Source organism: Salvelinus fontinalis, chromosome 17, assembly GCF_029448725.1.
Source record: "Salvelinus fontinalis isolate EN_2023a chromosome 17, ASM2944872v1, whole genome shotgun sequence".
Classification (NCBI taxonomy): Eukaryota; Metazoa; Chordata; class Actinopteri; order Salmoniformes; family Salmonidae; genus Salvelinus; species Salvelinus fontinalis.
This window is the reverse complement of record NC_074681.1, coordinates 24,373,617-24,387,284: the sequence shown is the minus strand read 5'-3', so window position 1 is coordinate 24,387,284 and position 13,668 is coordinate 24,373,617. Positions and strand designations below refer to the sequence as shown.

General features: G+C 44.5%; 1 protein-coding gene across 6 annotated transcripts in view; it reads left to right on the top strand.

The window, feature by feature from the left end:
• LOC129814018 (histone-lysine N-methyltransferase 2C-like) overlaps positions 1–13,668 on the top strand; it is a 120,024-nt gene that overhangs the window by 102,540 nt on the left and 3,816 nt on the right. For 4 of the 6 annotated variants that reach the window (XM_055866754.1, XM_055866752.1, XM_055866753.1 and 1 more), the window contains 10 exons: positions 2,859–3,023; positions 3,363–3,492; positions 3,779–3,926; positions 5,368–5,543; positions 8,755–8,894; positions 9,198–9,531; positions 10,941–11,080; positions 11,880–12,011; positions 12,235–12,777; positions 12,912–13,515. In XM_055866754.1, the coding sequence (XP_055722729.1) occupies positions 2,859–3,023; positions 3,363–3,492; positions 3,779–3,926; positions 5,368–5,543; positions 8,755–8,894; positions 9,198–9,531; positions 10,941–11,080; positions 11,880–12,011; positions 12,235–12,777; positions 12,912–13,515 (2,512 nt within the window). The remainder of the gene's footprint in view (positions 1–2,858; positions 3,024–3,362; positions 3,493–3,778; positions 3,927–5,367; positions 5,544–8,754; positions 8,895–9,197; positions 9,532–10,940; positions 11,081–11,879; positions 12,012–12,234; positions 12,778–12,911; positions 13,516–13,668) is intronic. The other 2 variants (XM_055866751.1, XM_055866750.1) reach the window with 2 other exon arrangements.

Below are 13,668 nucleotides of genomic sequence, written 5' to 3'. Positions count from 1 at the left end.
GAGTAGACTTAAACATCACATAACACTAGGGACTGTGCAGTCCACCACAGACAAGAAGCCAATGATATAGGCATAGTCACTTTAACCATACCTACATATACATACTACCTCGATTAGCCCGACTAACCGGTGCCTGTATATAGCCTCGCTACTGTTATTATTCACTGTCTTTTTACTGTTGTTTTTTATTTCCTTATTTATCTATTGTTCACTTAATACCTTTGTTTTACTTAAAAATGACGCTGTTGGTTAGGGCCTATAAGTAAGCATTTCACTGTAAGATCTACACCTGTTGTATTCGGCGCACGTGACAAATAAACTGAAAGCTGTTGATACTCTACACACACGTCAGAGACTAGACTTCTTCTTACACCAATAGGCCACATTCAGCATGTTCCATTTACTCATCTCACATTAAGGGGAGCTAAATGATCCCTTCAGAGATGTTTCCTTCCACAGCTCTGTCTTTAACAGCGCTGTGATGCATCGACCACAGAGCTAGCTAATTACAGATAGGATTATCCTAGGACGGTGCCCCGGGTGTGTGTATGCTGATACCATTACATGCATCATAGCCACATTACTGCTGTGTTAATGGACTAGCAAATGAAGCTGCTAGGTTTGACAGTTATACACCCAGCCATTACTGGTGGTTATTATGGAGAAGAATGGGACATATTATAACCCCCCCCCCCCCCATGGTGCTCTTCATTGATTAAATCTGTATGCAGCCGCATCACTTCATAAATGGCTTTAGTTAATTGCGATAGAAACTACACAGTTTGATTGCATACCAGTATTCAGTTTGATGGCATGGAGCCACGATATGGTCTCCTGGAGGGCAGGGGGACCATATAAAAATGATGTAAATTGAAACAAATGGTATCCTAGCCCACTGGGTACTGCTACACCATACTGTCTGCATATCATTGATAAATGAGACATAAATAATATTGTTTTTCTCACCAAAGGTTATTATGAAACAGTCAACCAGCTCTTTTATTACAATTTACGTGCTGTTTTGTTGAAGTTTAAATTACTGTAATTTTGATAAGTAATTGCTGTCTTCGTTTCCTTCCTATTTGGGAAGGATAAGTGTAGAAAATGAATTGAATGGAAAATCTAGACTTTCCAAACACGCTTCAATTTGAAATACCCAGTAATCGCTGTAATCAATAAACAAGGATAAGTTACCCACAGACTTTCACTAAACACATAGCCGCCACAGTGGAGTTAAAGATGTGAATAATAACCCAGGCATGTTAATTGACTTGGTGCTATTTGTGTTCATACAGTGAGCTCCAAATTGGGACAGTGACAAATGTTTTGTTGTTTTGGCTCTGTACTCCAGCATTGGATTTGAAATGATGCAATGACTGAGGTTAACGTGCAAACTGTCAGGTATAAGTTGAGGGTATTTTCATCCATATCTTGTGAACCGTTTAGATATTACAGCACTTTTTGTACATTGTCCCCCCATTTCAGGCGACCAAAATTATTGCGACAAATTCACTTGTGTATTAAAGCAGTTAAAAGTTTAGTATTTGGTCCCATATTCCTAGCACACAATGATTACATCAATCTTGGGACTCTACACACTTGTTGGATGCATTTGCTATTTGTTTTGGTTGTGTTTTAGATTATTTTGTGCCCAATTTTATTCTAAATAAGAATTCCAGGTGACTACCTCATGAAGCTGGTTAAGAGAATGCCAAGAGTGTGCAAAACTGTATCAAAGCAAAGGGTGGCAACTTTGAAGAATCTCAAATATAAAATATATTTTGATTTGATGAACACTTTTTTTGGTTAATACATGATTCCATATGTGTTATTTCATAGTGTTGATATCTTCACTATTATTCTACAATGTAGAAAATATTGAAAATTCAAGAAAAACCCTGGAATGAGTTGGTGTGTCCAAACTATTGACTGGTACTGTATTCCTTAATTAATTGTGAATAATGAGGAGTGAGAAAGTTACAGACGCAATAAGATCGTACCCCCTCCCAAATGCTAACCTCATTTGTTATCGTAATGGTAAAAGGTTAGCATGTCTTGGGGGTGTGATATTTGCGCGTCTAACTTTCTCACTCATCATTATTCACGATTGATTCATTCAGGACTATCCATAATCGTGGTGGCATCCACATTAATATAGATGTGTTTAGAAACATATTCAATTCTTATTTACAATATAACTCCAAAATGACACAATACATTATTTACCATTCATTTCTATTGGGCACAAAATAATCTGAAACACAACCAAAACAAACAACAAATGAACCCAAGTTTGTTAAGTCAAAAGCTTGATGTAATCTATTGCGTGCTACTGTAGGAATATGAGACCAAATACTAAACTTTAATGTGAATTTGTCCCACTTTTGGTCCCCAAAATGGGAGACTTGTACAAAAAGTACTCTAATTTCAAAATGGTTCACACGATATGGATTAAAATACCCTAAAATGTAAGTTGACAGTCTGCACTTTAACATCATAATCATTGTATCATTTCAAATCCAAAGTACTGGAGTACAGGGTCAAAACTACAACAAAAAGATTCACTGTCCCAATACTTTTGGAGCTCACTCTATATCTGAGGTAATTATGGAAGTTGGCAGGCAGTTTTACACCACCAAAGAACATTCCTCTCACTTCACATATAGTTCTATCATCATTAGCGCATTAAACCTCTGGCCTTTCTTCTCCCCTGGCTGTAACTCTTCCCTAGGTCATTACTGGAAATAAGAATGTTGTCACATTCTCTGGTCAAATATTAAAGGGTTAAATAGATAAATAAATATGCGTAACCTCCACTCTGTTTCTCTCCATCTCCCTTCCTCTCTCTCGTTCTACAGCAGCTGTCCCTCCTGCCCCTCATGGAGCCCCTGATAGGGGTGAACTTTTCCCACTTTGCCCCTTACGGCAGCGGCCAGCTGAACGGTGAGAACCTCCTGTCTGGGACATTTGGCAGCGGCTCTCTGGACGGAGTCTCTGACTACTACTCCCAGCTCACCTACAAGGTGAGGCCTCACCTCCAACCGGAGTTTATTTTGTTCTTTAAAAAAAAAATCCTACTCATCTTATATTATTTATTTAAAAAGAGACAGACTTTGAATGAGCTAGGGAGAGATGGAGGGATCCCACGCAAACATGTACTGCATACTGTATGCGCAGAAGGTGCTGGCACTACCCACTAGACCAGCCCCAGGCACAAGACACTTTAATTAAGATGAAGTTGAATGATGCCTTTGGTGCCTTTGAAGCAGTGATTTGTGGTAGCAAGAGACTACTATGATATAATATTATATATCCCCTGTTGTAGTATGGTGACATGTATTCCTTGGCTTGTCTCTTCAAAGCAGAACAATCTGAGCAACCCCCCCACCCCGCCGGCTTCACTCCCTCCGACTCCTCCACCTGTAAACCGACAGAAGATGATCAACGGCTTTGCCACAACAGAGGAGCTAGCCAGCAAAGCTGCTGCCATGGGTGAGCACTGGGGAGGGTTCAGAGGTCACGGGTGACCAGGGGTTATTGGTAGATTAGTTCCAGCTTGCTGAATATCTGAAGCAGTTTTTTTTAACCTCAAAATAATGTATCATACACAGCATTCTGAAATGTGTTGAGAAGGTTATGCTGTTTTGAAAGTTCATAACCTTTCCCCAACCCCTATTGAGAAAATGGCCATGAAAGTTTTTGCAACGATTTCCAACTGTAGTGTCATGCTGTTAGGACCAATCTTAATGTCTCATTCATATGTTCCTCTTCTATGTAGGGTCCAAAAATCTGGTCTCCAAGCCGCTCCACGTCCCATTCAGGACCGAGGAGAACCTGCTGGCCCGAGCCATCGCTCAGGGACCTAAAACTGTGGACGTGCCAGCCTCCCTCCCCACGCCCCCTCACAACAACCAGGAGGAACTCAGGTAAGTAAGGCTTCTGCTCCCCATAACAGGGCAATTATAGGAGTATGGTTGCAAATTAAAGTAATTTCCCCCAAATTCCCAGGTTTTCCAGAAATCACTCTCTCAAGATTCCCGGAATCAATAGGGAATTAGCAGAAAATCCGGAATCCTCCTACCAGGGTTTCTGTAAAATCTGGTAATTTCAGCAAAATTACCAGAATTTTGCAATCCTAATTAGGAGTGATGTCTTTGGTTATGCTTTACTTAAAGATGCCGTATTACTTTCTAAACCTGTCATTGTGATTACAGTGTATTCTGTAAATACTTGGCCGCACAATCATTTTCCCTACTGGGACAAAGATACATTTGAATTGCACTTCATAGACAGTGCAGTGGAAACTTTGTATACTAATATTTGTCTAAAAACATGCATTTTCCTTGATCTGGGTATTCGGACTAGGCTGTAGATACATGTAGTGAGCTCCAAGTATTGGGACAGTGACATTTTTGTTGTTGTTTTGGCTCTCTACTCCAACACTTTGGATTTGAAATTAGGTTAAAGTGCATATTCCTAGCAGTTCCATATTCCTAGCACGCAATGATTACCTTGTAATTTTATTTATGTTTTTAACCTTTATTTAACTAGGCAAGTCAGTTAAGAACAAATTCTTATTTACAATGACAGCCTACCCTGGCCAAACCCTAACCCGGACGATGCTGGGCCAATTGTGTGCCGCCCTATGGGACTCCCAATCACGGCCTGTTGTGATACAGCCTGGAATCAAACCAGGGCCTGTAGTGATGCCTGTAGCACTGACATGCAGTGCCTTGGACCACTGCGCCACTCAATATGTTTTTAAACACTTACATGAATGTTGATGCTATCATGATTACAGATAGTCCTGAATGAATCTTGAATAATGATTGAGAAAGTTAGACGCACAAATATCATACCCCCAAGACAGGCTAACCTCTCACCATTACAATAACATGGGAGGTTAACATTTTGGGGGGGTATGATATTTAAGACTAATTTATCACTCATTATTCGCGATTATTTCAGGATTATCCATAATCATGGTAGCATCCACTGTCCCAATACTTTTGGGGCTTACTGTATATGATTCAAGCTTTCAGACTCAACAACAATTTCTACACAATGTTCTTAGCTTAGGGAAGCCTGATCTAGACAATTTACAGTTGTGAAGGCAATTATATTTGTGTGAAAATAGCCTATTTGTCTAAAAACAGTTATTTTCCTGTATGTACTCAGACTAGGCTGTAGATATACCATACAATCTTTCACAGACTCCAAAACAATCTCAACACAATGTACTCAGTTTAGGGAAGCCTGCGATATGCAATGTTATTTTTTGTGAAAAATAGGTTGACCAACATTGTTGTTTTGATACATACTAATGTTAACTAATGTTTCTCTCAACCCCCTCCCTCTCTGTCACAGTAACAGGCTTGGACAGGAGCATTGTAAGGACCGGGACACACCAGATAGTTTTGTCCCCTCCTCGTCCCCAGAAAGTGTGTTCGGCATGGAGATGAGCCGTTACCCAGACCTGTCATTGGTGAAGGAGGAGCCCCTTTCCCCCGTCCTTCCCATGCTCCCCACACCCTGGGGGAAAGGTAAATAAATAAGGTTACACTTTATTTTAACATAATAAACCGTTTATAAGCCATTTACAAAAAGATTGCACACCATTTAGGATTAGGGTTCAATACTGCTCACTAGATTACGGACTGCGAAATTACTTTATGATCGAATCACATTTTATTTGTCACATGCACGAATACAACAGGTGTCATCCTTACCGTGAAATGTTTACTTACAAGCCCTTAACCAACAATGAAGTTCAAGAAATAGAGTTAAGAAAATATATACTAAACAATCTAAAGTAAAAAAATAACAATAACGATGCTATATGCAGTGGGTACCAAGTCAATGTGTGGGGGTACAGGTTAGTCAAGGTAATTTAGAGCTAAAGTGACTATGCATAGATAATAAACAGCGAGTAGCAGCAGTGTAAAAACAAAGGGGGGGTTGTCAATGTACATAGTCCGGGTGGCCATTTCATTAATTGTTCAGCAGTCTTATGCTTTGGGGGTAGAAGCTGTTAAGGAACCTTTTGGACCTAGACTTGGCGCTCCGGTACCGCTTGCCGTGCGGTAGCAGAGAGAACAGTCTATGACTTGGGTGACTGGAGTCTCTGACAATTTTTTGGGCCTTCCTCTGATGGCAGGAAGCTCGGCCCCAGTGATGTACTGGGCTGTACGCACTACCCTCTGTAGCGCCTTACGGTCAGGATGCTCTCGATGGTGCAGCTGTAGACCTTTGAGGATCTGGGGACCCATGCCGAATCTTTTCAGTCTCCTGAGGGGGAAAAGGTGTTGTCGTGCCCTCTTCATGACTGTCTTGGTGTGTTTTTCTCCATGATAGTTTGTTGGTGATGTGGACACCAAGAAACTTGACACTCTCGACCCGCTCCACTACCACCCCGTCGATGTGAATGGGGGCGTGTTCGGCCCTCCTTTTCCTGTCGTCCACGATCAGCTCCTTTGTCTTCCTCACGTTGAAGGAGAGGTTGTTGTCCTGGGGACCACACTGACAGGTCTCTGAACTCCACCCTATAGGCTGTCTCATTGTTGTCTTTGATCAGGCCTACCACTATTGTGTTGTCAGCAAACTTAATGAGTCGTGCTTGGCCACGCAGTCTTAGGTGAGCAGGAGGGGACTAAGCACATACCCCTGAGGGGCCCCCGTGTTGAGGATCAGCGTGGCAGATGTATTGTTGCCTACCCTTACCACCTGGGGGTGGCTTGTCAGGAAGTTCAGGATCCAGTTGCAGAGGGAGGTGTTTAGTCCCAGGGTCCTTAGCTTAGTGATGAGCTTTGTGGGCACTATGGTGTTGAACGCTGAGCTGTAGTCAATGAACAGCATTCTCACATAGGTGTTCATTTTGTCCAGGTTGGAAACGGCAGTGTGGAGTGCGATTGAGATTGTCATCTGTGGATCTTTTGGGTGGTATGCGAATTGGAGTGGGTCTAGGGTTTCCGGGGTGATGGTGTTGATGTGAGCCATGACCAGACTTTCAAAGCACTTCATGGCTACCGACGTGAGTGCTACGGGGCGGCAGTCATTTAGGCAGGTTACCATCGCTTTCTTGGGCACAGGGACTATGGTGGTCTGCTTGAAACATGTAGGCATTACAGACTCGGTCAAGGAGAGGTTGAAAATGTCAGTGAAGACACTTGCCAGTTGGTCTGCGCATGCGTGATCACACTGTCGTCCGGAACAGCTGGTGCTTGTTGCTTGCCTCGAAGCGAGGATAAAAGGCATTTAGCTCGTCCGGTAGGCTCGTATCACTGGGCAGCTCACGGCTGTGTTTCTCTTTGTAGTCCATAATAGTTTGCAAGCCCTGCCACATCCGACGAGCATCAGAGCCGGTGTAGTAGGTGTTGACGCTTTGCTTGTTTGATACCGGGATTTCTTATAAGTGTACGGATTAGTGTCCCGCTCCTTGAAAGCGGCAGCTCTAGCCTTTGGCTCGGTGCAGATGTTGCCTGTAATCCTTGGCTTCTGATTGGAATATGTACGTATGGTCACTGTGGGGATGATGTCGTCGATGCACTTTTGGATTGATGCCGGTGACTGAGGTGGTATAATCCTCAATGCCATTGGATGAATCCCGGAACATATTCCAGTCTGTGCAAGCAAAACTGTCCTGTAGCGCAGCATCCACGTCATCTGACCACTTCCGTATTGAGCAAGTCACTGATACTTCCTACTTTAGTTTTTGCTCGTAAGCAGGAATCAGGAGGATAGAATTATGGTCAGATTTGCCAAATGGAGGGTGAGGGAGAGCTTTGTACGCCTCTGTGTGGAGTAAAGGTGGTCCAGAGTTTTTTTCCCTCTGGTTGCACATGTGACATGCTGGTAGAAATGAGGTAACACAGATTTAAGTTTGCGTACATTAAAGTCCCCGGCCACTAGTGGCGCTGCTTCTGAATTTGCGTTTTCTTGTTTGCTTATGGCCTTATACAGCTCATTGAGTGCGGTCTTAGTGCCAGCGTCGGTTTGTGGTGGTAAATAGACGGCTACGGAAAAATATAGATCACGACTCTCTCTTGGTAGAAAGTGTGGTCTACAGCTTATCATTAGGTACTCTAACGCAGGCGAGCAATACCTCAAGACTTCCTTAATATTAGACATTGCGCACCAGCTGTTATTGACAGATAGACACACACACCCACCCCTCGTCTTACCAGATGTTGCTGTTCTGTCCTGTCGATGCACGGAAAACCTATCCAACTGTATATTATCCGTGTCGTCGTTCAGCCACGACTGGGTGAAACATAAGATATGACAGTTTTTAAATGTCCAGTTGGTAGGATAGTCTTGAACGGAGATCGTCCAGTTTATTCTCCAGTGATTGCTCGTTAGCCAATAAACACACAAAATAGCACAGTTGATTCAGAGCCCGTAAAACGGCAGCCATCCCCTCCGTGCCATTATGGCGAACTGTAAATGGGTTATAAATGTGGGAGTAATGATTAATAAATGGTTTACTACGGACCGTTAAAATAAGGTGTTACCATTAATTAATATGAATATACACAGCCTTGGTAATTTGTTTAAACTGGTAATAAATGATCAACTGTAAACAGAGATGTGCCTTTCTCACTAATATCGGCACATCAACATCAATCAAATGATATTTATAAAGCCCTTTATATCAACACTGTCACAAACTGCTTTACACTATCAATGAAAGCAGTAAGTATTAATGAATCCTCCTTTAAAATATTATTCCTAATGTCTCTATTGCTCTTCCTGTAGGATCAGAGGTTAGGCTGAAGACTGAGCTCAAGACTGAGCCCAATGGGATGTTCTTTGGCTCGCATTTTGGCCCGCCGTCTAACGACATTAAACCAGGCCTGGTGTCTGTAGCCATCACCCTGAGACCAGCGGCTGCTGAGGTGAGTATTTCTGTTCTTTTGGCTTCACTTTCCCCTGCTTTCATAGAAAATCAGCAGGGAGGAAATGGTCTAGGTCCTTTTTTAATGTTTGTTGGTTATTGTTGGTCGCTTATTACCCTTTTTCCCAAAAACAATTCACCTCAGTCATTTCACTACTGGTCGAATATGTGAGGATTAAAACATCACCAGGCTTATTTGTAGGAGCTGAAGCCAATTCTTTGCTCTCTCTGTACTGTGCATGTGCCGGTGGCTTGATTGGCAATATCTACAACATACATTTTAATGTTGTGTTTTTGTTCTCAGAACATCACAGGTGTGGTAGCTGCCATCTCAGAACTGCTGTGTGTGAAGATCCCCAGCAGCTATGAGGTGAGCAGCACCCCGGGCCCAGACAGGGGGCCCCTGGCCATGCTCAGCGGCCTGAGGGTGGGCCCCCAAGGAGGCCTGGTGCACCGGCCGGGGGCCCCCATGATGTATCCGGGCCGTGCTGGTGCTGGGGACATGGGGGGCCCTCACCCTCACGGAGCCCCAGGCCAGCTCATCAGGCCTGGGGGAGAAGGACCACAACAGAGGATGATGATGCAACAGCAGCAGGGACATCCACAGCAGCACATCCGCTTCCATCCTGATGGACCAGGTGAGAGACTGGGCTACATCCCTGCACCTTATCGCCCCCTTATGTCGAAATACAGACATAAGAAGGGAGATGTTGCTGCTCTTGTGTGCTTGTCTTGAAATGAGACACTGCTGAAATTCATGTCCATCCAAACCTGTTTGTTAGTTTTCCAACTTACTTTTCTGAAATGAATCATGTCTGTCTTCAAGCATGACACCACAGTACCTTTTAGAAATGTGCATGGCAACAGAATATATATAATTGCCCATTAAGACAGTTGATTTTGCAATCAATACGACATCAGATTTAAAACATGCACAACAATATAATCCGGCCTACAAGAAACATTTACAATCCTCGTCATTGTTTCCCCCCTCGTTGTCCATTTTCATAATTAGCCCCTTTTAACAATGTTTACAAATGGTCTGTTTCTTCGGCCAGCGAATCATTATCCTTCTGTCAGGGGTCTAAAGGCTGTGTGTGTCTGGCCCACCAGGTAATGATGGGGATACGTATTGATCACACAGCGATACACACAACTAATGAATCTGAGTATTCCTCCTTCCTGTGCCCGACCTCACTCGTACACACACACACACACCTGCTTATCGCTGCTGTCAAAGTGTAAGACCACAGGCCTAATGAATGTGGTCAGTTAGCCTGGACCCATATACCACAAACAGCCAGATAAATGATTAAGTGAACACCTCATCAGTGGGGTAAAGATATAGGATATTGCTCTCAATAATCTAGTGTTAATTGTCATGGGGTCTGATAACAAGGAGGTTTTTATCTTTAAACCGATTTCCTGTTGTTCTAAGACAATTGCATCATGGCCAGCTATGGTCCTCGCAAAACTAGAACCAAAAATAAGACTATGATTTTCACTAAATCTAAACCATAGAAGGGTCCTTAGGAGGAAGGATTGTTGACATATATTTGACATTTGGATCTTAAAGCATAATTGAGAAATAGTGAATTGAAGTTAGAATATTTGTGACACAATGTTTAGTTAATCTGTACGTGCTACAAAACAAAATTTGGTGTCATATGAAGCTTTACCACTTTCTCTGTGACATGAGTAGTATTTTGATGCCAATAGCACATTTCTTACATACATTTATGAATATTGAAAAATATAAACATTCATTTTGAAAATATACCATTTTTGATTTAGCTAATTTGTCAATATATTGTTTAACATAATATACTCTACGGACATATTGAAGTTCCAGAGTGGGACAAGAACTGCCTTTAAAACGTTGTAAAAATCAGGCGTTTGAAATGGTTATTTGGTCCAAAACAAGATTGCAGCAGAGCTCCACTCATTTATTTGAAGTAATAAACCTAGCAGCAGTACTGCACTGGCCTGTTATGCATATACCATAGTTGTAGGAGCTGTGTCACAAAAAGCTTTCTGTGTGTTTCAGGTCCAGCTGCACTCAGAGGCCCTCATCAGAAGACCTCCGGCAGCCCAGGCTCCAAGCCCCAGTGGTGCTGCCACTGTAAGGTGGTGGTGCTGGGAAATGGAGTCCGCAAGTCCATCAAAGACCTTCCAGTACACAAACAGGTAACGTACCGCCAGAGCTTTCATGTAGTCAATTACTACATGTTTATCAGGCTGAACTCATACATTACAAAGATTGTTATCTATAGGTCAACACTTAGCGATACGTTGATATTTTGATCTTGCGGCCCATGTTAGATAGTCGTGTCTATATCTATCAAATAGTCCACATGTTCTGTCAAAACAGATTGATCAATTACTTTGTTGTGATGTTGCCCAACCAAGCCATGATCTAAATGGGTTGATTTACTATCTTCTTGGCCAACCAACCAACCCAGTAAAAGCCCTTCTCTCCAGTCAGCCGTGGATTACTGTTTTTAGTCTGTTTCTCCAGGAGGCAGGAGAGTACAGACGGGTCATGACCAGAGGCTCAGACCTCACTTCAGATGAAGGATTAATCCACATTATGCCTTTGGGGGTGCACACACACACACACACACACACACACACACACACACACACACACAAGAGCATGCATGCACACAGACACACACCCACATCCGTACATGTCCGTACACACACGTACTATAGAGCCTCTAATTATGCTAATCCCCCCCATTGGAGTGAAATCCATATCGGTGCAATTAGTGGGTTAAGCGGTAGCATGCCCTCCGACTGAAGTCTGGGAAGTTCACAAATGGTTAAACCCTGATTCATTTGAATATTGGAGCTGTTTGATTATTGAATAAACCATTTTAGCATTGATGAAGGTTTCTGTATGGGCATCGATTTGGCCTTTGATATCTCATTGAGCTCCCTCGCTACATCTCCTAACATGCCTGGCTTCCCTCCTCTTCTTCAGGAACAAGAAGGATTGTTGCGTTCCGAAGGGAACTTGGTCTTCTGCAGCCACAGCTGCTTCCTCCTCTACTCTGCTTCCTCCTCGTCCTCCTCTTCCTCCTCCTCGCAGGCCAGAACCACTACAGACTCCAAGGTTTGTCCTACTAAGAATGTCCTACCAATACCTACCAATTCAAATACATGAGGCACTTTGGTGTGCACAAGAATCAAAGGCATGTAAAGGTGTTGAAGATTGCATAATATGTCAAGTCAAAGCTGTGTTGAATCCTCTTCGTGCCTCTTCAAAGCTGTGCCTAGAATGAATGAATGAATTGAAATGTGCAGGTAGGTCATCATTACATTATTGTCTTCTGCAGGACACGGTAGCCCTCCTGTCTCCAGACTCGGACCAGAAAGAGAGCCTGTCGAAAACACAACACCAATACAGCAACAACATGTCCTCTCTGGATGTCCACTGTCTGGCCCAGCTCCAGCTCAAGCAGTCCCCTCCCTCCACCTCACCCATCCCCTTCCCCCCAGCCAGTGACACCCCTAAGACCCCTAAGACAGAGGCCAAGTCAGACACCATCAAAGTGACGGTGAAGCTGAAGGCGCGGGGCCCCAGGGCTCAACAGGAGGGCTGGCACCAGGGGAAGAGACACAAGGGTCTCCACTGGAGGAAGTGGTCAGTGCAGGTGGTGGTGCCCAGAGGAAGCTCCCAGCTCCCTGACGAGGACCAGATAGACGAGCTGCTGAGGAAGCTGGGAGCGTCTCTCCGCCCCGGGGCCAGTCTCAGGGACCAGCGCCGCTGCTGCTTCTGTCACCAGCTGGGGGACGGGGTCACCGACGGCCCTGCCCGACTCCTCAGCTTGGACCTGGACGTGTGGGTGCACCTCAACTGTGCCCTGTGGTCCACCGAGGTAGGTAGCCCAGAGGATAGAGAGGTGGGCTGCTGGTTTCAGATCATTACTACCATCCACTACAATCATGCCCCTTCTTTTATTAAAGTTCTGTTGTGTTGTATATCTATTATTAATGTTGTATTGTTGTATAGGTGTATGAGACGCAGTCAGGCGCTCTGATCAATGTAGAGCTGGCGCTGAGGCGGGGTTCGGCGGTCCGCTGTGCCTTCTGCCAGCAGATGGGCGCCACCAGCGGCTGCCACCGCCTGCGCTGCACCAACGTCTACCACTTCACCTGCGCGCTGCAAGCACACTGCATCTTCTTCAAGGACAAGACCATGCTGTGCCACGCCCACCGACCCAGAGGCTCCGCCCACGGTGGCTCTGGCCACGTCCTGGAGCACGAGCTGCGCTGCTTCGCTGTGTTCCGCCGCGTCTACATCCAGAGGGACGAGGTGAGGCAGATGGCCAGCGCCGTACAGCAGCCCGAGCTGGGCTACACCTTCAGAGTGGGCAGCCTGGTGCTCTATGCCGTGGGTCAGATCAACCCGTCCCAGATGGCCGCCTTCCACTCGGCCACAGCCATCTTCCCCGTGGGCTACGAGGCCTGCCGCATCTACTGGAGCATGCGCCATGGCAACCGTCGCTGCCGCTACCTGTGCTCCGTAGAGGAGAGGGAAGAGCAGCCGGAGTTCAGCATCCGCGTCGTCGAGCAGGGATACAAGGACCTGGTCCTCACTGACTCCACCGCCAAAGGTGGGCTGGGATGGATTTGTTTTAGGCTAGGCTTTAGATTAGGCTTGTCTAGTAAAGGTGGGCTAGCTAGATTGGTTTTATTACATGCTTAGTTAGCCTTGTTTGGGCTGTAGCCTCTGCCGTTTATGTATCTGGGTTAGCTTAGACTAGGCT